This window comes from Aspergillus clavatus, genomic scaffold, assembly GCF_000002715.2.
Source record: "Aspergillus clavatus NRRL 1 1099423829806 genomic scaffold, whole genome shotgun sequence".
NCBI classification, from domain to species: domain Eukaryota; kingdom Fungi; phylum Ascomycota; class Eurotiomycetes; order Eurotiales; family Aspergillaceae; genus Aspergillus; species Aspergillus clavatus.
In genome coordinates this window covers 530822-555251 of record NW_001517093.1, presented here as the reverse complement: position 1 = coordinate 555251, position 24430 = coordinate 530822, and the positions used below count along the sequence as shown (strand labels likewise).

The window sequence follows — 24430 nt, the reverse complement described above, 5'->3', positions numbered from 1 at the left end:
TGTCTAGCAAGGACCCGAATAATCAAGCACCCTGACAAAGATAGGACTAAACCGACCCTCACATCATCCCATTGAACGCTACCTAACTCGTACAGGTATGTGTACTCTTACACTCAAGCCACCCCTAAAATCAAATCCATATAGCCTGACACAAAATAGAACAGGAGCAATGATTTCACAACGCCTTTCGTTGCTCAGAAGGCATTGTCCACGAGCAATGAAGGTCCTTGACAGCTAATCGCTTCAAACCCGACCGCTTCATTGGGAGACACTAGAATGGGCTGCTCATCTCTCTCGATCAGGATCTTCCCGCGTCGGTCCTGGAATATATTCACATCGATCGTCCTCTTTACCAGCAGGTGGTAGACGTGGACGTGCTTGATCTGCCCGTATCGCCGCGCACGACCAATCGCCTGTGTCATCGAGGAGTCGTAATCGTACTGTGTCTGCGTGAGCATCGGCGAGAGGAAGAAGACATGATTTGCGCATTGCAGGTTTCTGATTAGATTGTTAGCCCGGATTAAATGGAAGGATGGGCAAGAATAGAAAAGCGACTTACAACCCGGCGGCCATCTCGCTGCCCAGATTTAGGATCAAGATCCGGTTATTGCCAAAGCTGGGCTTCTTAAACTCCTCGATCTTCTTGGAGTCGCCGGCGCTGATTACCGTGTGGGTGATCTTGGCGAGATCAAAGGCTTTTGAAGCTATTTCAATGAGCTCTTTGTATTGGATGAAAAGGATTGCTCGGTCCTCTTTAGGGATACTTCTCACGATCTCGATCAACTTGTCCAATTTACTGCCTCCAAAATGGGTACTGTGGTCGACCTTTTCGACGCCGAGCGAGTCGGCCTTGATTACGTTGAATCCTTTGCCTGAGCCACGGCATCCTGCGACAGTGCATTCTTCTGCTTGCACAGTATGTGAGACACAGTCATTGCAAAGTGCATGACCACAGGAGCCAAGAACACTCAGGTCGCTGCGCGACTTTGACGCACTTCCACAGGATCCGCATGCAGGCACCTTTGAACTTGCTTGAACCTGACGCACAGTCTTGAGGAATCTCAGAGCTCGCTCGCGCAGAACCCACTCCACGATGATGTTACGCAGAGTGGTCGTGACTTCTCTCAAGACAGGCTCGAATTCCTTGACCTCAGTTGGCTTTTTGGGAAGTTCCTGGCGTTGATCTTTGCCAGACTTCGTGCCTTTCTTCTTTGCCGTTCTCTCACCTTCCAAGAGCTTTACCTTCTTGGAGGGGCTTTGCATATCAACGTCACCTTCTGTGGCCCTCTCGTCGATATTTTCTGTTTCCATCGCACCCAATGATTCCGTGTCGGGTCCAGCTTCAAAGGGGTCGGGGTCCTGTTGGTCAGAATTCGTGAAGAACAATCTCCAATCGTCGACCTCTGATGTGCGTATAGCTGCCCTGAATAGTTGGTAGACCCTATTGGTCACCACCATGTCACCAAAATCATGTTTAAAGATACTTTCCACGAACTTATGAAACTTCTCATATTTCAAATCGCACGCAAAATAAATCCAAGCAGCCAATTTCATCTTAGCCAAGAAATCATTCGTGAGAGAAACGAGCTGTTTTTCTCGAATTGCAATGATTGAACTGCATGTGATGGCTTCGGGTTTGCCATTCTCCCAGCGGCCGTGGAGTGCCAGTGACGAGCACCGCTTGAGCAGTGCTTCCTCTGGTGAGGCACTGCTACCTATGATCTCGTCCAATCGCTCTAGCTGGTCGTTACCGAATCTACCACGCCCGCTTCGACGCAGCTGTCTATTGTGCGTCATCAGTTGCTTGTATAGCTCGAGGTAGACTGCGCACTCAGCTGGGGACTGATCAATCAAAACAATATGCTCTGTTAGAGGAATCTCGTCGATTTCTGCGATGTTTCTGCGGGCAAAACGGTTCAGAAATTTCTGGGCAACTTCATGACGACGTCGGTGCCATGCCTCACTCCGTGGAGCTCGCCATGACTGGAACACTTCCGCATCTGACCGCTGCTTGCGCAATATTCTGAGCCGGCTGTTCTGGGACAATGCGTCCTCTTCATCGACTCCTAGATAGACACCCAGAAAGGGAGCGATTGTCTTGACATCTGCGAAATCGTTCAACGGTGGTGTCCCGGAAAGCATCCACTTTGAGCGAGCTTCCAGAGCAAATAAGGGCGCAAGCCTCTCTGGATTGGCGTATGTGAACTCATCAATGATAATACGGTTGAAGAGAAATGCATGCAGTAGAGGCGTCCTGACTGTATCCCATTCCTGAGTTGTTTTTCCTCGTTCAATGTTGAATTCTTTTCGGTCATTCCACTTCTTTCCCTTCCTGTCGGAATTTTGTTGGCTGAATTTCCTCTTTGCTTTTGGGGCTTTGCAAAACTCTGAATTCGGCCCGGTAGTGTTCTCTTCTGAGGAATCTTCGTACGCACTCTCGTCTTCGGTGTCGACTTCGACAGACCCCTGCGAACTATTCGCGTCTACTGCGAGAGATCGAAGTCTCATGGAGTGATCGACATTGTTTCGAAGCCTCTCCAGATATTCGTCCTCACCAGAGTCCTCTGCACTTGACACATCGGCGTACTGGACGCTAGATTCATTGCTCTTGTTCGCTTCCGCATACTGCCTTCCTCTCAGCCTTTTCGACGGGACATATGTGCAATAACTATGCGTGAGTTTCACCAACTGACGCTTTTTACGCACAGTTTCCAAGAGAATACCGGGCCCCTGTTCTACCAAAATTTGGATGAGCTCACGAAGAAAGTCCTGCGTCTCAGCAAACCAGGCATCGAAATTACGACCTGCCTTGCCAGGGACTCGTGGCATGCCAGTGAACTTCTGCATTTTGTTGTAATAGGCTTGTGTGTTGAAGATAGACCAAGACACCAAAATAATATCAGCCTGAACAATGTCGCGAATCTTCTTGCTTGAGAGCGCTGCCCCAGAGGCGATAACCAGAACCTTGTATCTTGAACCGAGGAATTTTTGAATTTCTGACAGCCATTGCTGAAGCATGATTTGAGGGACGATGATGAGCGTCGCTTTCGTGGAGATGAAGCCTTCAGAAGTCTCTGGTGCAGAGTCACTATCATATTGCTTGTCGATGAGGCCCAATGTAATGGCAGTCTTCCCATATCCTACATCGTCTGCCAGGACACCTCCACGGACTGTCTTTTCAACAGTGACTTTACCCTCTGCTCGCCACATTAAGGATGGAAGGAGGGCTTCTTCCACTTCTTCTTCAACGAAAGGTGCGATTGAAATACCCTCCTGCCGTATCATCCATGATAGCGATCGCAACTGCTCCGGTCTTAACTCTATCAAAAAGTTTGCCGGCTGGACGGATGGTATATCATGTCTGTTGCTAAGCAAACTGAACTTGGGGAACGCTAAGTCTCTCACATCTTGCGCGTTTGGAACCAGACGCCAATGAAAAGAGACATTGTCTGACCTGGAGTTTGCCAACCTAGCATACGCTTGATGTAACAGGGTCTGGACGTTGAGAGTGACAGACAAGTAACCTACATCATCGTCGTCCACCCGGCGGAATATCAGATAGGGCGATGGCCTCGACTTTATCTGCCGCTCATATAAAGCTGCATCACGCGGGTCCTCATACGCTCTGATCAACCCTTTTCTGTTACAGCCCCAAAGTATCCGAGGCGATTGTGGAACGCAGACAGGGCAGGGGGATGTGATCCCGTCAGCGATGATAGTATTCCAATCCTGATATTCAGCAAAATCAGATGACTTTTGCAACAACCAAGAAAAGTCACGCAGCAGAGAAGCTGATTCCGTAGGCTCTGTTACTTCCCATGGCCCTTTACACCAAAGTGAGTCGATCGCGTTAGCTGGAGCCGAGAGGGACAGTAGAGTTACATTCGCCTCATGACAATTAGTACTCTGGATAGGAAGAGGCAATCCTGGCTGCAGATTCGAAAAAACTATGGACGAGTCAGGGGCATATGGTGCCAAAGTGACGGTTTGCGCCTTGTTCCATTGTCGATAGTAGGCATTGACGACCTCTGGTCGCTCGCTTGCTGTTGAAGAGCGCCATTTGTGAGACAATTCGGCAATAGTAAGTCGAGGTACATATCCAGGAATGCGTCGATGTTCCAGAGCAAAGACAAAAGAGTCATATTTCGGCTCCCCAAGCTTGGTCGGATCTAGGAACAAGTATACCGTAGGACTGCTGGCAGTGCCTGCCTTTTTGTGCAGGCATGCGTTTGCAGTGCCACAGTCAGGCAGAAGATCATAGGTTCCTCGGATATCTGTAGCAAAGTCCAAACATTCCTCGCGAGAGCTTCCAACATGAAGTTGGCTCCAGTTTGTCGAATCAGCGAACTCCTCTCTTGCCAGGCCGCATCTAGCCTCGTAAGAGGGCACCTGATTGCCAGTACCAGTAATCGTCAGGGTGCATTTTGAGCTCAGCGGAGCAAATATCTCCCAAGTACCTGTGAGAAGCGTGTCAAGCACCGGGGCCATGCGTGCAATGGGTTTAGATAGTATCTCTCGGTGGAGGGATAAGGCGGGCTCAGACTCAGATGCTTTTGCATAGAGTAACCACTCAATTGTTGTCGCACTGATGACCAGATTCAGAACAGTAAACTTTCCTTCATAGGAAACTGTCCAGACTTCACTTCTTCTGACTTCCGAGAAACGAAGCTCGTCACCAACAGTTCGAATTACAGCGTCCAAGAAGTGCTCCCAAACATAGGCAGAATTTGCATAGGGGAAAGTTGTATTGAAGGCATTATACAGGCCGCGAGATATCCCAGAAATGACCAATCTAGCAGGTAGTATGCTTTTCAGACGGCCAATAAACTCACCAGGCTGACTCCTTACTAAACCGGACCAGTGGCTATATGCGTGAGATGGATTTCCAGCGCATTCGGAGCAGGCGGTATGCTCACAGACAGTGCATCTGAGGATCTTCTGCTTGATACCAGTCTGTCTCTCACATAGACAGTACCTTGCGCTGCTGGTAGCTTGTCGTTGAAGGTCTGAGGTGTCGACTTTGACAACTTTACTGAGTTGCAGTGTCCTTGGCAGTAGTGGGATATCCTCACGAGGAGTGATTCTCTTATGGTGGGAAGAATGTTCTTTGGGAGCAGCCGACTGCTCTCCTGGTACTAGCACCCTATGCCCTACGATCAAGGCTGAGAGAACTGCAGCACCGACGACCGTTGAGCTCATGGCATTCCCGGCAAGATCTTGCAGCTCCCGCTGGGACTCCCTCGTGAGTAGGAGTCTGTCTAGGGGCAGACCTTGCAGCGCTAGAGACTCGAGACCACATAGAGGCCCACCTCTTGTCGTGATATAGGGAATTCCACACGGTGTGATGCAACCAACGATACCAAATGCACGGCTGTCGATCTCTCGGTCAAGGCCTTGAGAGAGTTCAATGCACCGTCTAGAACATGCATTAACCTGTGTCAATACCTTTCACGGAAACACCTACTTACTCTTTGTAGTTCATATCATAGCCATCATCTGCAAGTTTCCGCAGGAAGTTGACATCAATGGTATCCCAAATCCGTTCCGGTTGGGACTTCATCCATACCTGCCATGTAAAGTTGGGCATCTGGCATGTCCCATCGTCTTGGGACTTGCTTACGGGACGTTTGTAACCGAGCTCATGGTTCAGACGGTAGCTCTGATGACGGACCTGGTATTTCGCCCAGTTGACGGTGGCTCTTGCAGTCGTGGAAGTGATTCGTGTTGACATGTCTTTCTCAATATCTTCGAGTCTCTTGTTATCCGCATCTAAGAGGAACATACCCGCGGAGGAACTCGCAGGACGTTTGAAGGCAGTAAAGACACTGGACCACTCACGCATATCGTCTTCGGAGAGTCCATACTTGTCCAGCAATCCTCGGTCCACACAGAACATGTACCCCCGTTCGCGGGTCTGAGGCAGGTAATACGCCTTGGTGTCCACATCCATGTGGATAGCGAAGTAATTTATCTCATTCCAATGCCGTTCGATCTTATCCCAGGGGGCGTTTTTGACATTTTCTAGAATCACCATCCGGGGCCGGTAGGCAGTGGCGTAGCGGATGATCCCCCAGAAAGTGCCCCCAGATTCGCCCTCCTCATCCAGTGTCTTTCTTCTATTGTTCAGGCCGGAGAAGTCGACACAGGAGAAGCCCGCGATGAGCAAGTCAGCGTTCTTGGGGATCTTTTCTAGTGAACCATACGCTGTTTGACTACAGATGTTGATCAGCATGAGAAGTCCAAGCTTAGGGAAAGATGAACCACTTACGCCACTCGGTCCTTCAGCTGTGCTACATCCCGGAAAAGGAAACGAGGATGAAAGTTGCGCTCGATATATGCTTGTTTGAAGGGCACGATCTCGGCACTGAATAAATGGCGAAAGTCGAAGTTCTTTCTGAAATGCTTCCTGAGGTCTATCGGAGCGTGTGAGTTGTCTGACATCAAGGAAATCAAAGAGGGATTCTAGCCACCACTTACTATCCTGCACCATCTCCAAAGCAAGCAAAGGACTCTCGGTTCCAGAGCAAACAGTGACGACGCGTAAAGGCTTCGAGCCAAGATGAGACAGAAAATCATCGAACCTGAGCTCGAGTGCCCTCGATGTAAGAGACTTGTAGATGTCATCCAGCTTGTATAGAGGGGGCAGGTGAAGGGCCAGCTGGGTCCGAGCTGACTTTCGTCCTGAATATGGTCGCGATCTTACTATCTCAGGGATATCATCGGTGTCAGATTCCGTAACTGTCGAATGGGTTCCTTCAGGGAGAGTATTGGGTGTTATCATTTCTTCATGGGACTGGGTCCGAGAAGAGGGCTTTTGGCGCCTCGTCCTTGAACGCGTCGCAGGTTGAGGGGACGGAGCCCTCTTCCTGGGACGAGGCATATTTGCTGGACAAGGGGAGGGTGTGTTTATGGCAAAAGAAGATGACTTTACCTGACTATAGCATTTCAGTCGGAAGCAAAATAGTCAAAGTAAAGACCAGGGTACATGTCTGTCAGGTGGGTTGGGAAGGATGAGGAGAGATTTTGAGCAATAAGGGAGAGGAAGAAAGAAGGAAACTTGATCTTATTGTGCAGAGATTTTGGAGATGAGAGATGAGAGTTGAGAGAGGATGTAGTGAATGGTGCTTTGCTGTGAGTGCTAGTGTCTAGCCTTAAGCACCTGAAGCACTTGCAACGATCACCAGATAATCACTCATTCCAGCATGGGCCTGTCAGTACAGTGGGTCACAAACCTGGATGTTATGATCTAGGACCTACACGAAATGGAAATTTGCATGGCCGTGGAATCGAAACCAATCATAGCAAAGACTATGAGTGCAAGATAAACTGAAAAATATAGTAAAACTCCAGAATCAAACATCACGTCCTTCTCTTTACTGTCGAGCGCCGTTCATCCAGGAATGTAACAAAGGAAATCTAGTCCAAGCCGATCGAAGAACACCTTGTACTCACACCTTTTTTCGAAAAATCAGCATCTTCCAAGTCCCCCGAGTCACCCCCACAAAGCGATAGCATGAGAGGATCCAACAGCCGCCCATCGCGGATCGCCTCATAGATGACTGATATCCAAGACCCAATAGCTTTCTTCGGACGGCCGTTCAAAGTATCATCCTCGGCAGTCGGGTGCTCCACGAACCCCTGGTGAAATGGGACGCCCAACTGTCGCCGAATCGTCTGGTAGAGGATCTTCGACCCGGTACCGAGCATATCCTCCGTGTGTTGGTAAGTGAAGAATGCATCGGCGGTGTCGTTGTATATCTCGCCCAGGAGGGTGATTGCGCAGGATTTCCAGGTTTGAATGGTAGAGAAAGTGACGAGCTCGCTTTTGTGCGCACTGAATGTGTCCATGAGGATGGGGAGGGCGCTTGAGATGGTCTTCTCAATCCGGTCGGAGACTTTAAGACGGGTCGTTGTTGGCCAGGCCTTATCAATGTGTGCGCTCAACGCTTCGTTGAAAGTGCACAGATCTGTCTTTGATAGGTGATCGACGAATGTGTGCGAGGTGAGCGTGTGGAGCCGTGGCTTCAAGCGCTCGAGGTATGTCAGATGAAGGACACGGAGGTCCAGTGCCTGGCAACCGATGTAGAGACTGCAGGCGCACATGAGAGATACGATTTCCACGGCCTGCATAGTGTAGCGGCTGGACACGAAGGCCATAGAGTTGACTGCCTGGTTGTGCATCTCCGCCGTCTGGACGTGTGAGCTAACGGGGTTGGCGAGGTACGCGAGCTCAGCCATGTAGGAGGCCATGCTGATGTCAACGCCTTTCATTGTGAAGGACAGGCTGGGGTCATCGGCGACGAGGTTCGTCGGTAGACCATTATTGAGGTTGGGGTCGACCAGCTCCGTAGCTTGGGCAAAAATCAGCCGTCCGAACATCTGGAGGCAGGTTCGAGCCTTTTCCATGGCGGAGGTAATGGAGACGGCTTGGAAGTTGCCTCCGTAGAAGATGTCGTCGGTTTTGACATCCAGCAAGGGGTTGTCGCAGGAGGAATTGAGCTCGACAGTGACTTGCTGATGGGCAAGGAGAAGGTCTTCAAGCTGTGGGCCAATCCATTGGGGCACAGTGCGGACTGCATAACGGTCCTGTATCAGGCCTGCGCGGTTGCGGTTCTTCGAACCTCGTTCGAGATTTTGAGCAAGACGAGAGCCTTGTAGGAAGGTCATCACATTCCGAGCGCATTCTATCTGCCCGTCGTGTGGACGGACGGCAGAGATGAATGGGTGGAAGCTTTCTGCGTTGCCCATGAGAGCCTCAACAGATACGGCCGAAATTGCCTGGACCAAAACAGCTAGTTGATGGGCTTCGTACATCACCAGACTAGCCAATGCAGCCGAAGCTGAAGTACCGTTGACAAGGCCTAAGCCCTCTTTAGGACCCAGTTTGTGAATGTCCAGGCCCGCGGAAAGTAGTGCATCTCGGGAATTCATGATCCTTGAGTGATCCGAATCCTGGACTTGCACGAACACATCTGGGCTCCCCTCAATAGCTGCTGCAATGTACGAGAGAGGTATCAGATCGCCCGAGGCTGATATTGAGCCCCTAAGAGGGACCACGGGCGTTATACGGTGCTCAATAAGTCGCGACAGAGACTCAATCACTGGTAGCGAGACAGCCGAATGGCCTCGAGCATTTGAATTGCACCGAACCAACATCATAGCTTTAACCCACGGGGTAGGCATGGCGTGCGAGTCAAAGGATCTCTGGTTTTGGGAGTCTATGCCTTTATCCGAGTTGACCAACACTCCTGCTTGAAGCAGCTGGAGCAGCCCGGATTGCAGTGCGACAACCCGGTCAGTTCGAGAATCTGCGCTTCCGCCAAATCCTGTATTTACTCCTGGATGACTGCGTTAGCATTGCGATTTGACACTTGGGATCGTGGTCAGGAAGGCGTATTTACCATATACACAGTAGCCCTTATCCAGATGGTCCATCAAGACTCGAACACTGGCTTCAATGTCTTCACGGACGACAGGATCCATTGTTATACGGGGTATACAGCCATGGCTGCGATACATATGTCAATTCTGATGCTGCAAGTTAGATAAGGGACAATGGCAGGTTATACGTACTGTGCCACAGCTGTGACAGCCGCTATATCCAGGCTGGTACCGTTCACCTCGACATCCTGACGTTCCAGCAATTGCTGCAACCTTTGCCAGGCTTGACAGGCGGTTTGTAGATGGGAAAAGGAACCTAGAGTTCTCATCTTCTATGCTCTGGTTCAATTCTGCCTCTGAAGTTCTGTTAAAAAAAAAATCTCAAACCTTGCACCTTGAAAACCAGCCACAAAAGGTAGGTCGAATCCTCTATTTATGCACTGCTGCGGCCTGGAATGCTCTACCGTCCTTCACAGTCGGGGCTTCAACGGCTCAGCTGCTGGTGACCGACCCTATATCGATTATGGAGTCGATGATCGACCTGCAAAAGTTTATTACTGCGAGGCCGTTCCCTGGGTGTGGTTGGCGGCTCTCGCATGTTTGCTTTTTAAGCCTGCACCCGTTCCACATTCTACAAATGGCTGTTCCACGACATTGTTGGTCAAGCGATAAAAGGATATCGATATCCGATAGAGGTAGCGTCTGGATCTATTGATGATCAACAAGGTCCTTGCAATCTTACAGGCTCGAGAGTTTGTGATACCTGCTTCGACTGGTGTACTTTCTACTCTGTAGAGGAAGGCCTCCTCTCCTCTCATCCTAGCGTCTGCATCATTGCAAATAGCCACTGTTCAGGGTGTATCTGAGATCGTACTATGTACGACCCTGTGGCGTACACAGATTGGATCATGAAATCACAAGGATCAGAAACAGGCACGACGCAGCCACGATCTGGAAGATCCTCACAGGGATAAATAACAGAAAAAAAAAAGAAAAGAAAAAGAAAATGGGGTTGCGAATTGCGATGCAATCGGCTACACCGAGCATACTCCGGTAGGTTATTGATCTGATTATTGAGAAGGACGGAAACAGAGCGAATGAGGATGGACGAATCGGGGGCCCAGATGTGTGATATTGCTTTTAGCATCGATGCAATAACAATCTGCCAAGACCTGTGATTGTCCCAGCTGGATTGATCCTAACCATTCTCTACCGACTCATTTGGCTAGTCAGCCTGGTCGAAACTTGATCTATCAAGGAATTAACTACGTTTGATCATACTTTCACATGTGAGTGTGAGAGATAAATTCATGAAGTATCTGCTACAAGTAGTATCCTCTGTCAGGTAGGTATACATTCGCTCCGAAAATATGCGGGTGAATCACAATAGACCATAAACTTGAACCAGTTGCGCCATCCCTTCCCAGCAGTTAAGAAACAAGAAAATCCACATATTTGACCTGTATTGTCCGCAAGAAGAAGTTGTATCCATAGAAAGGCACTGCTACCTCATCGCGCCTTGCATCAACTGCTGCCGCAAAAGCATGATTTGATTCCGTTCCATCGGCGGAAGAGCGTCGATAGCTGACTGGGGCATGCTGAGAACCTGTTGTAACAGATCTTCCTGCGATGGCATCTGCTGCTGGGGTGCCGCTTGTGACGCAGGCTGAGGGGCAAAAGGCGTGTTGATCACAGGTGGTGTACCAATCTGGCCAGGTACAGCTGAGAAAGGCTGGAATGTTTGCGCAGCGGGAGGTGCGGGAGGGGCCGTAGCAATGGTCGGTTGTGTCGCTTGCTCCACCACTGCACCCAACGTGCTGTAGTCAACCAGGTTCATTAGCAGCAACGCCTGGAAGATGGCATATGCAAGCTGTGGAGCCTGTCGTAGTAGTTCCGTCGCGCGCGCAGGGTCGGTCATTACCAATGACTTCATTTGTGAAAGCACATCAAGCAGCTGGTTCGGAGGCAGGGAGGAGAGGGTCTGAGAGATAGCGTTCGGGCAATCCAAGTGAGGCGGCACGTCGACACCCGGGGGCAGAGGTGGGAGAGGCGCAGATGACTGCTGACCCCCTTGGCCATCCTGGACCGGCATCTGCGATGTCTGAGAGTAGTCCGGAGGTACCGAGTCCTTCTCGTTGTTGTGAGGCCAATCCACGCGAATCTTTCTGCCCATGATCTCGTAGTCATTCAGATTCCGGACCGCGGAAGCGGCGGCGTCAGCATCGGCAAAGTCCGCAAAGCCATAGCCTTTTGGCTTCCCTGTCTCCGGATTCATCATCAGACGGAATTTGGTGACTGTGCCAGCGGAGCTGAGAATGTCTTTAACCTGTTCCTCCGTGAGGTCTGAAGAGGATTGTTAGCGATAGATTGATCGATAAGTAGAGCAGTTGAACAAAATCGCACGTACTATAGGGAATATTCCCCAGGAACACACTCTTCCCGGTTCTATCTGGAGCCATTTTCTCTGGGATATTGATATCAAGAAGCTCTATTTTCTGGGGCTTCTATGGGTCGAAGCGTGACGTGGGCCCTCACGAGACAGTGCTGCGAAGAGGCGATTCCGACAAGTTTTGAAAGGGGAACCAAATTATGTATATCAATATGTTATCGAATTCTGCGACTGTCTGGAAATGAAAAACAAGAACACGAATATCAAGAGCTAGCAGTTTGATGAATGAAGCAGCGCAACAATGAAGAAAAGCGGACCAAACGCTTGCCTGCATTAGGCGGTGGCCGAACTTTTGAGTGAACCTCGACTGCCCGGGTTTATCCATCACCTCACTTCTCCGACGTCAGCTTCACATCTTTCCAACCACAAACATGGCCAGGAATCCAAAAGAACAGTGGGAGCGGCTGCAGGTCATCTTGCAGAACCGTGGAGGCCGGGGAGGATTCGGTTTTGGTGGTGGATTCCCTTCTGGAGGAGGTCGCGGCGGCTTCGGCGTATCTGGAGCTATTCTCTTGCTCGGCATCGGTGGATGGGCTCTGTCGAACTCGCTCTTCAACGGTAAGGAAGTCTTTAATTTGATGCTTGTGGAATTATGGAGGGCTGATCTAGCATTTCGCTCTAGTTGATGGTGGTCACCGTGCCATCAAGTACTCAAGAGTAGGCGGAGTCAAGAAGGAAATCTACAATGAAGGTATGAATCCTCTAAACCCTTTCACACGGCGTCCTCATCTCACAAACACCTTTTTCATTACTATAGGAACACATTTTAGAATTCCCTGGGTCGAAACACCGGTCATCTATGACGTGCGCGCGAAGCCGCGGAACATCGCTTCCCTTACGGGTACCAAGGACTTGCAGATGGTGAACATCACCTGCCGTGTCCTGTCTCGGCCTCGCGTGGATGCCCTTCCTCAGATCTACCGTACCCTCGGAACGGATTTCGATGAGCGAGTTCTCCCTTCCATCGTCAACGAGGTCCTGAAGAGTGTGGTTGCGCAGTTCAACGCCAGTCAGTTGATTACGCAGCGTGAGAACGTCGCAAGACTTGTCCGGGACAACCTTGCCCGCCGGGCTGCTCGCTTCAATATCGCTCTGGACGATGTGTCGCTTACTGTATGGATTTCTTTAATACCCTTTGTCCTTCTAGGTAGCGTTCTCTGTTGACTAACTCTTCTTCTCTTCCGTTTCTAGCACCTGACCTTCTCCCCCGAATTCACTGCTGCCGTCGAAGCCAAGCAGGTTGCCCAGCAGGAAGCCCAGCGTGCTGCTTTCCTCGTCGACAAGGCCCGCCAGGAAAAGCAAGCGTTCATCGTCCGTGCCCAGGGTGAGGCCCGCTCGGCTGAACTCATCGGTGACGCAATCAAGAAGAGCAAGAGCTACATCGAGCTCCGTAAGATCGAAAACGCCAGACAGATTGCTCAGATCCTGCAGGAGAACGGTGGACGGAACAAGCTGTACCTGGACACCCAGGGCTTGGGTCTCAACGTCAACGCGAGCGTGGATGAGGCTAAATAAATTCACTTGCTTACGGGTTCTCGGATCAAAGTTACTGGCGCTATTGTCGCTTCGGGGTGGGCGATCTAGGGTGTGGAATATGATACTTGTATAAATAGTTGATCTTCAGGGTTATCAGTGCAACCTGGCGAATTGTTTCTCTTCTCTTACTGTTGCTCTATATGACCAATAAGGGTAATGTCTCTATTCGTAGGGGTTAAGCTATACCATTTTCCCGATAGATAAGCCGCATCCCCGTCTGCTATAATAACATACTATCTACTCAATTGCCCTCGATGGAACAGCTTGCCATGTCTGTTTCGACGGACCACTGAGATGACGACTCCAGCGGATAAGCAATGCGGGGATCAGATAAAAGCGGCGGGCGGGACTATAATTTTTTTTTTATATCGGGCATCTTAAAACTGTATTCACCACCACGACAAACTGGAAACAAGTAGGTCGTGACACATTCTTTATTCGTAGGTGAGTTTTCTACAGTCCAGCTTTTCAAAAGACCCCCGCGATCCCTTCAACCGCGACTTCAATCCCCTTCCCAGCCTCATCCTCCGCACCTATAGCACATCTGCAAAGGAAATCCCCACCTAACATCAATCCCCAGCCATGGCCGACCCCATCACAGACGTCGACGTCGACGTCGACCTCGACATCCAAGAAATCCTCCTCGCCGCCTCCCAACACAACATCCCCACACTCCGCCGCCTGATCCGCGCCAACGACAAAACCGGCAACCCCGCCAACGTCAAGGATCCCGAGACGGGCTTTACGCCGCTGCACGCCGCGATTGCCGCCTGTGAGTTGGACGAGGGCGAGGGCGCACAGACCAACGGCGCCTCGGGCAGCGAGCAGAAGAGTCTTGTCCAGTTGGGCGTGGACACGGTCAGGTTCCTGCTGCAGGAGGGCGCGATCTGGAATGATTTGGATGTGAACGATGAGACGCCTGGGTGTCTTGCGCGGCGGCTGGGGCTGACGGAGCTGTATGAGATGCTGGTGGATGCGGGGGTAAGGGCGGAGTTGCTGCTGAACCGGTTGGATGGGTATGAGGAGCTCTCAGATGACGAGGACGAGGACGAGGACGAGGATCAGGAGATGAGACAGGGGGACGAGCAAGAGCAAGAGCAGCAGACAACAGCGGAAGAGAACCAGGCCGTCCCAGAGTTAGTCGAGGCATCAGCGACAACCACCGCGGCAGACCCAGACGTCACCAGCTCGCGCTACCTCGACTCGAACCTCACGTTCCAGAACGACCGCCTCCTCGACCAAGACCAGAACGGCGTGATGATGGCCTGGGAGACGGAGATCATGTCCAAGTCCGCGAAGAAGCTGCTGCCGACGACTGGGCTGCGCGTCCTCAACGTCGGCCACGGCATGGGCATCGTCGACGGCTTCATCCAGGAGCAGCAGCCCGCCGCGCACCACATCGTCGAAGCCCACCCGGAGGTGGTGGCGGAGATGAAGCGCCGCGGCTGGCACGAGAAGCCGGGCGTGCACATCCACGAGGGCCGGTGGCAGGATATCCTGCCGGCGTTGGTGGCGCAGGGCGAGACCTTCGATGCGATCTACTACGACACGTTTGCCGAGTCGTATGCGGATTTCCGGGAGTTCTTCAGCGAGCAGGTCATTGGGTTGCTGGAGCAGGAGGGCAAGTGGGGTTTCTTCAACGGTATGGGTGCCGACCGCCAGATCAGCTACGATGTCTATCAGAAGGTCGTCGAGATGGATCTCTTTGAGGCTGGGTTCGACGTGGAGTGGGAGGATATGAAAGTTCCCAAGCTGGAAGGGGAGTGGAATGGCGTGCGCAGACCGTATTGGGTGGTCGACAATTACCGCCTGCCTTTGTGTAAATTCATGGATTAAGAGTCACATATACCCTGGAATAGACAGCAAGTTGACGTTGGTGAAGTGTTATGATGCCGCAATGGTCTCCCATGCCAATTATTCCCCTCTTAGTAAACGATTTTGGTCTACCAACGGTGGGCAACAGCGGGTAAACTCATATAATGTAGAGGATAGTATTGTGTCATTGCAACTATTATACACTCTTAACACTTCGACATGACTGAGACTGGAAATTACATATAATTGCGGAACCAGACCACGGTATCCTTGCATGAGAGGCACAGCGTACCGAAGGGGTCTTGAAGCAATGCCGCCACACCATAAAGAAAAAGGAATAAGTTGGTCAGATCTTCATTATCATCATCCGGGTATGCCAATGAAAACGAACACGCTAAACGGGAGACAATCGCAAATGTGGAAAAGCAGAAATAAAGGACGTATTTACAATTGAATGAGATCCACCTCAGAGAAATCGGGCGGACTGCGGCTGAAGATCGTACGGCATTTGCCGTCGAGTGCTTGGTACTCGTTACTGATCCAGATATGCTTGCTGAATCGTTGAGTCCGATATACCTCGTCATCGCTGATACCCAGATCATCCCGAGGGATCCAGATAACGGGGCGTTTCGCTCGTAAGGCGTCATGCTGGAAGGCGCGCTGCACCAGCTGGTCACGTTCATCTGGCGTCAGATCCTCTAGCTCGTCATGAATGCCGGCGAACAATGCGTGGCCACGGTTACCGGTGGGAGGGCCTTGGGCTTCGGAATCATGTGTTATCTTCTCACGAACGCGTTGCAGGGTTGGCAGTGAATTGCTGGAACTAGTTCCGAAGTACTTCGATCGTGACTTCAAAGATCGATCGGCCCAGGAATGACGGCTTGACCTCAACGTTCCCGTTTGGGTAGACGAGCGCTGTCCGGAGCTGGCTTCAATCCTCTTAAGCTCGATCTCCTGTGCCCTCCTATCTGCTTCGTGCTCTTCACGCTCTCTCTCTGCAAGTTGCTGCTCAAGAGTTTCTGTTTCGTCCTCCTCGGGAAGACCGAGTCGTGCGCGTTGAGCGCGACTGAATTCTTCATCCCGTCGAACGGCATCGTCCTCCAAAGTGATTGGCAGGTAGCGGATGAGCGGACTGAAGGCCTCATTCAAAAGGAATTGGTATCCGATAGTGAGCACTAGAACCACGATCATGCAGATCGCCTGTCCTTCGCAGGCAACGTTGCCATTGACATCCCGGACCAAGAAGAACAGACCGATCAAACTGAGCTCCATGACATAGATGCCTGTAAAGAGCTGATTGATAGCGCGAGGAAAGAGTAGTCCGCCAGTATCGAAGCGGAACTTGGTCACATACAGTGTGTTATATCTGTAAACGAACCAGAAAAGGCCGAATGTAACGATATTGAACACTAGAATCAGGGGTGCGATCACACAATAGATCAAACCTGCATTCGAATCTTAGTTCCGGGCCTGGTTGGATTCTGAGTGGGCAGACTTACCGATGGATGCAAGAGTTGTATAGATAGGGAAGAATGTTCCCCATTGCATCTGGTTCAGGTTTGTCGTGCGCCCCCATTTCTTCCTCGCGGTCGTATCCAGCAACGGCGCCAGAATGAACCAGCTCACTAAGCCGAAAATCTGGACTAACGCACCAGCACTCACGGAAAGTGCTTGGAGAATCATATACGAGAAAAAGTAGTTGCTTGAGGAAGGGATGTTTTGTGCTAGAAGTTCTGGCCAGCTGGTGACATTGGTGACATTGTCGATAATGGTCGAGAAACTGGATGAGATTGCAACAACCAGGAACAGCTGAACGAACAAGAACGCGAAATAGTAGTTCTGAACGGTGAGCTCAATAGCCATACCGGTATGGGCACCCTGCGCTCGGCAGAGAAATCGAAGAATCAGAGGCAAAAGCGCCATTAAAATGGCCAGGAACAGTGGGGGCAGAATACCCTGGATCGCAGAGATGAGCCAGTCTGGGAGCTTGGAGATCCATTCTAGCCATGTGAAGGCATTTTCCAGGTATGACAGTTGGGATAGCAGACCGGTAAAGGCCACGGGAAATGCCCACCCAACCACCATGGCGCAGACGACCGTGAGAATCCCGAATGTTCTGAGATACCGCTCCCACCATTTGAGAGACATGTTGTCCCAAATCACATCGTCTGGCGAGATTTCCACGATACGGGGCGCCATCTGCTTGGGAAGGTGGTGACTGACGGCCTGGCAAGCCATATGTGCAGCCACCTGGTGGTTGAACTGGATGAAAGCCGAGTTCATGAGAGGAAATTTCTCGGGGTGTTGCTGGTCAACCTCAATCTCCAAATTCAAGCGAGCGACCTCCTTCCGGCAATGGTCTATTGTGTCGACTTTTTTACCGATAAGCCAAAGCGAAGGCATCCAACTCAGACCGAAAATTGGCAACCTCATCGTATCGCGATCTTTTGCCTTAATGTACTTCTTCCAAAGGGGCTCTCCATAATCTTCGTTCTCGAAATCCTCGTTGTACGCAATCGGATATTCTTCTCCTTCGATCTCTTCACCTTCCTTATGACCCTTCCGGCGTTTTTCGTCTTGCTTTTCATCAGTTGGGGACCTCTCCCTGGGGGCTTCTCCATCTACCGGCTCTTCAGGAGCGGTCAATGGAAATTCATCTGCGTCCGTCCTACTGCTCATTTTGGAATTGGCCGAGCCTCGACTTTTCCAAAAGGGTCTTTTTTTTGGTCTTGAGTCGGATTTGCTGCGGGGAGCATCTGGTCTTGTGGGTTGTTCATTCACATATGACGCTTCCGCGTTATTTGCTGATGGGAGTATACTGTCCTCGCTTGGTCGTGAAGGGTCATGCAGCCTGCTTCCACTGCCTTCTGGAGGGACCCCATTCCTTGCAGGCATGGCCAGTTCGCTCTCCGGTACATAACCCCCTGACCGAGCCAAGGTGCCATCCACCTCTCCCTCAACTCTTTTTAAGCTCCCAAGGACGGATTTGCCTAACTTGGTCACACCGTGGCCGACTAATCCTACTGCTTCCACAGCGGGATCGAAAGGGTTACGTCGTCTGTGCTCCTCGTCTTCCACATGGTGCTTGCCTTGAATATCGCGATGCAGGACCTGGTTGATAGTGTGAGCCTGATGCGGATCACCAGAGCTGATACCAGCACTTGCGGCTAGCTGCGCGGCATGCTGGTCGGTGGCTTTCTTCTGCTGGCCGTCGACTTCCTTCGCACTCAACCCAGCCTTTTTTGCTGCGGCCTTAGCCTGCTTCAGTTGGGCTTTTTTGCATTTGACGATCAGATCGGTCTCTGCAGCCTCCAGTTTCAAAGCCAGCGCATCGCGCATCTTGACCTTCTCATTGAGGTCATCAAAGTTGCGGTTGATCCATATGTTTCGAATGCCACCGGGGAAAACGTCATAGAGGGCATCCAAGCGCTCGACTGAGAGCCAGCTGTCAGGGATGGCCGTGACCAGTACCGTTGTCGCAGAAGCTCGAAGCCGATGTTGTGGAGAGGTCAAGTACGCCTGTCGCAGGCGAATATAACCTTTGAGCTCATCAAAGAATACTGCGCAAACATAGACAATGATGATGACGGCCATGATGAGATGCGCCCAGTAGCGATGAACGTGCTCCGGGGCGACATTGCCCCAGGCCAGTTGATCTAGACCAGTGACATTCCACCGATCACCTGTCCCAGTAGCATTCTTGTAGTGTTGGTCTTTTCCGTCTACTTTGTTGAGCGGTAATAAGACAGGCAGTACTATGCAACCCAGAGGGACAAAGATCTTGAGAAGCATGCGCAGGTATCGCAGGAAGAAATAAGCATCCAAGCCACATTTTTGGATGAACTCGGAACTGGACGTGCGAAAAACAGGGCCAATCCAGCGAAATAATCCAGGCGGGGAAGGTTGTGTTCGTTCTCTGTCCGGGACCAAGTATGTTCTGGGTTGACTATGAAGAAACATGATATTAGCGATTGATGTATACCGAACACAGCCAGAGACACTTACTAGATACGAGTGAGCTTTCCCTTCAGAAGTAAGAAGAGCAGGAATTCGACCGCGAAGACGATCAAGGCAGTTGCCAACGAAGCCAAGAATGTTTGGATTGAGACGCCTTCGCTTCTCTGACCGTTTCCACCTGCATGCTCGAGGGCCTGCCCCAGATCGGACGCCATCCTGCGCGGTATACCGGTCAAGCTTTGAAGTCTGGTCTCCTTTTCTTTTTTCTGTTCTTTCCGCAAGAAGTGTCGGAGAGGACTGTCGCAAAGCAATAAAGATGATGTCACCTGGTATAGACCTCTTCGACGTTGTATAGGTAGGTATTCAGGAGGTGGTGCGCATCACAAATCGACAGGCAGTCGCAATATTAACAACTCAACTCAGCACAGCGTCATATCGCAGTGAAGGAGTCCATGATGCTATAGAAGGGTTATGGTCAATAATTCATTCAATAACAGGCGGGGCAGATCTGAAACATAACAACACATACAAAGAGAATAATAAATCTGAAAGGGAGAGTGAAGAGGAGGGACATCAACAGAATTAACAGACTGAAGAAGGTGGGAAAAGGGCAGACACCAGACAAGTTAACAGAGCACAGATAGATCGAACAATGACAACAGTGGCTCCAAGCCGTCAACTGCTCCACGATTCGATCGGGTCCTTCACCAGGTAGCCGCCAAGTCATGAACTGCGAATGTGCCCATCATTCGTGGAGCTGTAGTTACTGGGGATGGGCGATCACTAGTAGTGACTTAGACCTTCGTGAGTGGCAGAGTGCCACTGGTTAAATGACATCAAGCGCCTACTAACCCCAACGGAGATTGCAACGGGCGCTTCCTCACTGTGGTAGTGTGGTGGGAGGGCGCCAAGTTGTCTAATTGTTTCGTGTTTATACTGGGAGACTTGGAGGATTGGATAGAAGCGGTTGATAAAAAAAGATACATCCCATCGATTCGTTGACCTTCTAGGAAAATAGGTCTATCTAGACGCCTACATAGAGAATGATCTCTATGTACAGAGTAGATGTTCTTGTCTCTTTGAGCTGGAACAATACGTAGGACTGAATAAGAGCATGACGGGTTCTTGGCGCCATCCTGGTCGCTCCTTCCTTCGTTGTTCGTGTGAGTCTGCAAGACTGCAACCTGCAGCTTCCAAGTAGGGTAAGGATCCCCCTTTTGGTGTACTCCGTAATTCCTTCTGGTTGGCTGTTAGTGCTGCTGGGAGTGACGTCGGTTCCAGGGACGGGAATGCACAGCCACTTTGCTTGATTTCCCAGGGGAGGCTTCCACGTGATGTGGCTGGTGCTATCGCGCTGTCCCAAAAAGGGAAACCTCTTTACGCGTGGTCGCGTAGCAACGCGTCAAGGGGAAATCACATATCACATTGGTCGTCGAGAGAAAATTGATTCCCTTGATGGAACTGTCCTGTCCCTCTGTGATACCAACCACCACCACAACATCGTCAACCGCATTGTTCTTTCACTTTGATTCTAGTTCGAAAATCAATCAGAGTGGGTTCACCTAGAGGGCAAATATATATTTTTTTTCTCTCAATTTAAAGTCCTATAATCAACCATGTCTTCTCCCGCTTCCACTCGGCGAAGGGGCCGCCCGGCGAAAGATTCAGCAACTTCTTCTCCTGCACGGTCAACTCGTTCTCGTCAGATTCAGACCAGCAGCCCGACAAGATCCGCAGATGAACAGTCACAAGCGACCCCTAGGGCTTCAAGGCGCCTGAGAGGCGAAGGACCAGTACCCGAGTCGTCGCCCATGTTTTTCCAGTCCTCGCCATTGAAAGGTGGCAGCAGCAGCGCCGAAACCCCAGATGTGAGAATGGATGAGCCCAGCTCTCCCGTGAGAGCGTCTTCTACAGCAGATGAAGGAGAAAGGACACCGCGGGGCAATGCCCCAACTATGAGAGGTAGCGTTCATATTTTTTTTTTTTTTTTGACACCAACGATTGTTCTTGGTTAACAAACTTGTGTCAGATTCGTCTCCCATTCGGTACATGTCGAGTTCCAGTCCGACCAGAGCTTATAACCGCCAGTCCCAGCGTTCCGATATTCCCAGCAGCAGCAGTGGGCTGTTTGTTTCATCCCGACCTGGCATCGAGGGCCATCGTGCTGCGTCCCGCCGCAGCGACTTGCACTCTGGTGGCTTTGGATCCACACCAAATCGTCGCCGGCGGTTATTTGTTGATGCCAACGGGATGCCCGCTGGGGATGGTGACCCACGCTCCGATGCGACGTTCTCGAACCTTCATCCGGATACTTCGGAGGCCGAGGTTTTGGGTGGCAGTTCCACTCGCGTCATCTGGGGTACCAACATTTCCATCCAAGATTCCATGTCCGCCTTTAAGAATTTCCTGCACAACTTCCAAACCAAATATCGTCTATGGGCGGAGGGAGCGACTGAGGATGAGACCCGTATAATGGGTGACACTGCCGAGGAACGCGAATATATCAACATGCTGAACACCATTCGCCAACTGGGCGTGACCAGCTTGAACTTGGATGCCAAGAACCTCAAGGCGTATCCCGCGACGCTGAAACTGTGGCATCAGTTGCATGCCTACCCGCAGGAAATCATCCCGCTGATGGATCAGGCTGTGAAGGATGTGATGGTGGAGCTCGCGATCAAGGAAATGGAACGCCTACGGACGCAGAATCAACGCAACCAAAACCATGCCAGGGACTTGAGCTCGGGCCCTGCGGGTCCTAGCTCTGATGCCCTCAGTGAAACCGGCCGCATGCCGCAGACCGAGATCCCGGATCTTGTTGGCGAAGTGGAAACGAAGACTTTCAAGGTTCTGCCATTCGGCCTTGACGCTACTGTCAACATGAGAGATCTTGACCCTGCAGGTACGTTTGGAAACTGCTCCCGTTGTTATTCCTCAACTAAGATTTTCTAGATATGGATAAATTGGTGAGTATCAAGGGCTTGGTCATTCGGACAACTCCCATCATTCCTGATATGAAAGAAGGTACGATATAGATTCATTGCTGCATGCCTGCATCGAGATTACTGACTCTTTTTTTCCTCAGCCTTCTTCCGTTGTCAAATCTGCAATCACGGTGTTCAGGTGGATATTGACCGGGGAAAGATCGCCGAACCCACTGAATGTCCACGTCCAGTGTGCAAGGAACGAAACTCGATGCAACTGATTCATAATCGCTGCGTATTCGCCGACAAGCAGGTAATCAAATTGCAGGAGACCCCCGACAGTATCCCTGATGGTCAAACTCCTCACTCAGTTTCGCTTTGTGTCTACGATGAATTGGTCGATGTCTGTAAAGCTGGTGACCGAGTCGAAGTAACGGGTATCTTTCGGTGCAACCCTGTCCGCATCAACCCTCGCCAACGTACTCAAAAGTCTCTGTTCAAGACGTACATCGACGTGCTTCATGTTCAGAAGATCGACAGGAAGAAGCTGGGTATTGACGTCTCGACCATTGAACAAGAGCTTTCCGAGCAGGCTGTTGGGGACGCTGAACAAACCCGCAGGATCTCAGCAGAAGAGGAGGAGAAGATCAAACGCACTGCCACCCGACCTGATCTGTACGAACTTCTGGCTCGGTCCTTGGCTCCCAGCATTTACGAGATGGACGACGTGAAGAAGGGTATCCTTCTGCAGTTGTTCGGTGGCACGAATAAGACGTTTCAAAAGGGCGGCAATCCGCGGTACCGTGGTGATATTAACGTTCTTCTCTGTGGTGACCCGTCCACTTCGAAGTCTCAACTTCTCCGATATGTTCACAAAATCGCTCCCCGCGGTGTGTATACCAGCGGTAAGGGTTCTTCCGCTGTCGGTCTTACAGCGTATGTCACCAGGGACCCCGAAACCCGCCAGCTTGTCCTCGAATCGGGTGCTCTGGTTCTCTCAGATGGTGGTATCTGCTGTATCGATGAGTTCGACAAGATGAACGAGTCCACTCGGTCTGTGCTGCACGAAGTCATGGAACAGCAGACTGTGTCCATTGCCAAGGCAGGCATCATCACCACCCTGAATGCTAGAACGAGTATTCTTGCTTCTGCCAATCCCATCGGGAGCAGATACAATCCTAACCTGCCCGTTCCTCAGAATATTGATCTGCCACCAACCTTGCTGTCTCGATTCGACCTGGTCTACCTTGTTCTGGACCGTGTAGATGAGCAGGAAGATCGCCGGCTTGCGAAGCATCTGGTCAACATGTACCTTGAGGACCGGCCGGACAATGCCGCCGAGGAAGAGATCCTGGTAAATGCCAATAGTGAAGTCATGACGCATTCCTGAGCATAAGCTAACTGCCTTAACTTTGCAGCCTATTGAGTTCCTTACGGCCTACATTACCTACGCTAAGACCAAGGTGCATCCCGTACTCACTCCTGCGGCCGGCAAAGCCTTGTCGGACGCCTATGTCAACATGCGCAAGCTCGGCGATGACATTCGCTCTCATGATCGCCGTATCACCGCCACGACTCGTCAACTCGAGTCCATGATCCGGCTGTCGGAAGCGCACGCCCGTATGCGGCTGTCGACTGAGGTCACCGCGGATGATGTGGAGGAAGCTGTGCGTCTGATTCGGTCCGCAATCAAGCAAGCAGCTACGGACTCGCGGACTGGCCTGATCGACATGGGACTGTTGACTGAGGGCACGAGTGCTAGCGAAAGACGCAACCGTGAAGCACTGAAGCGCGCCCTGCTGTCCGTGGTTGACGATTTGTGCAGCAGGGGAGGCGCTGCGCGGTGGGCGGAGGTCTTCAGAGTCTTGAACGAGAACAGCAGCACCGAGGTGGATGGTGCTCAATTCGCAGATGCCGTTCGCGCGCTGGAGACCGAAGGCGCTGCCAGTGTTATTGGCGAGGGTGCGCGACGGAGTATCCGGCGTATCGGAGGCACTCTCTTATAAGTGTGAGATCTCTTGAGAGGTGATCGGATGATGAGACATGATGCGATGGATTTCTAGATAATATTTCATGGTTTCTACCTGGGGGACCTACCTACCAGTTATCGGGATTCTGGTGGTGTTTTTCTGGCGTTCGGGTTTGTTGTTGTTACATAAATGTTACTTGATCCCCAGTCAACGAAACAATGGATGAGTCTATACCAAATAATGCATACTTGCATACTGAGATACTAGGTTAAAGCGATGGAGAGAAGTGCAAAATAATCGTGCGTTTGGGGATGTATTGGCAATACCAGGTGTAAGAAATCTAGCCCAGCGCCACTGGTGATGGTGTAGCGCTAGCAGCGCACATGCTGGAATGGCAG

General features: G+C 51.1%; 7 protein-coding genes across 7 annotated transcripts, besides 1 other annotated feature; 3 read left to right on the top strand and 4 right to left on the bottom strand.

Moving 5' to 3' along the window:
- Positions 1-194: 194 nt before the first annotated feature.
- On the bottom strand, positions 195-6880 carry ACLA_080930 (putative SNF2 family helicase; the record flags this gene model as incomplete). The annotated part of the gene is made up of 5 exons (XM_001267834.1): positions 195-498; positions 560-5416; positions 5469-6212; positions 6269-6413; positions 6478-6880. The coding sequence occupies 5 exons, from the start codon at positions 6878-6880 to the stop codon at positions 195-197; spliced, it is 6453 nt and encodes a 2150-aa protein (XP_001267835.1).
- Positions 6881-7416: 536 nt separating this feature from the next.
- ACLA_080920 (aromatic amino acid ammonia-lyase) lies at positions 7417-9483 on the bottom strand (the record flags this gene model as incomplete). Its single annotated transcript, XM_001267833.1, has 2 exons — positions 7417-9326; positions 9402-9483. The coding sequence occupies 2 exons, from the start codon at positions 9481-9483 to the stop codon at positions 7417-7419; spliced, it is 1992 nt and encodes a 663-aa protein (XP_001267834.1).
- Positions 9484-10885: 1402 nt separating this feature from the next.
- On the bottom strand, positions 10886-11840 carry ACLA_080910 (putative polyadenylation factor subunit CstF64; the record flags this gene model as incomplete). The annotated part of the gene is made up of 2 exons (XM_001267832.1): positions 10886-11724; positions 11789-11840. 2 exons carry the CDS (start codon positions 11838-11840, stop codon positions 10886-10888), a joined length of 891 nt encoding a protein of 296 aa, XP_001267833.1.
- A 361-nt stretch (positions 11841-12201) lies between these two features.
- Positions 12202-13345, top strand: ACLA_080900 (prohibitin subunit PHB2; the record flags this gene model as incomplete). The annotated part of the gene is made up of 4 exons (XM_001267831.1): positions 12202-12388; positions 12453-12521; positions 12588-12943; positions 13022-13345. 4 exons carry the CDS (start codon positions 12202-12204, stop codon positions 13343-13345), a joined length of 936 nt encoding a protein of 311 aa, XP_001267832.1.
- Positions 13346-13948: 603 nt separating this feature from the next.
- rmt2 (protein-arginine N5-methyltransferase) lies at positions 13949-15202 on the top strand (the record flags this gene model as incomplete). The annotated part of the gene is made up of 1 exon (XM_001267830.1): positions 13949-15202. The coding sequence occupies one exon, from the start codon at positions 13949-13951 to the stop codon at positions 15200-15202; it is 1254 nt and encodes a 417-aa protein (XP_001267831.1).
- Positions 14403-14427: a microsatellite.
- A 423-nt stretch (positions 15203-15625) lies between the features above and the next one.
- On the bottom strand, positions 15626-19353 carry ACLA_080880 (putative DUF221 domain protein; the record flags this gene model as incomplete). The annotated part of the gene is made up of 3 exons (XM_001267829.1): positions 15626-16626; positions 16681-19127; positions 19187-19353. The coding sequence occupies 3 exons, from the start codon at positions 19351-19353 to the stop codon at positions 15626-15628; spliced, it is 3615 nt and encodes a 1204-aa protein (XP_001267830.1).
- A 1401-nt stretch (positions 19354-20754) lies between these two features.
- ACLA_080870 (MCM DNA helicase complex subunit MCM4) lies at positions 20755-24068 on the top strand (the record flags this gene model as incomplete). Its single annotated transcript, XM_001267828.1, has 5 exons — positions 20755-21100; positions 21168-22040; positions 22091-22162; positions 22224-23416; positions 23481-24068. 5 exons carry the CDS (start codon positions 20755-20757, stop codon positions 24066-24068), a joined length of 3072 nt encoding a protein of 1023 aa, XP_001267829.1.
- Positions 24069-24430: the final 362 nt, after the last annotated feature.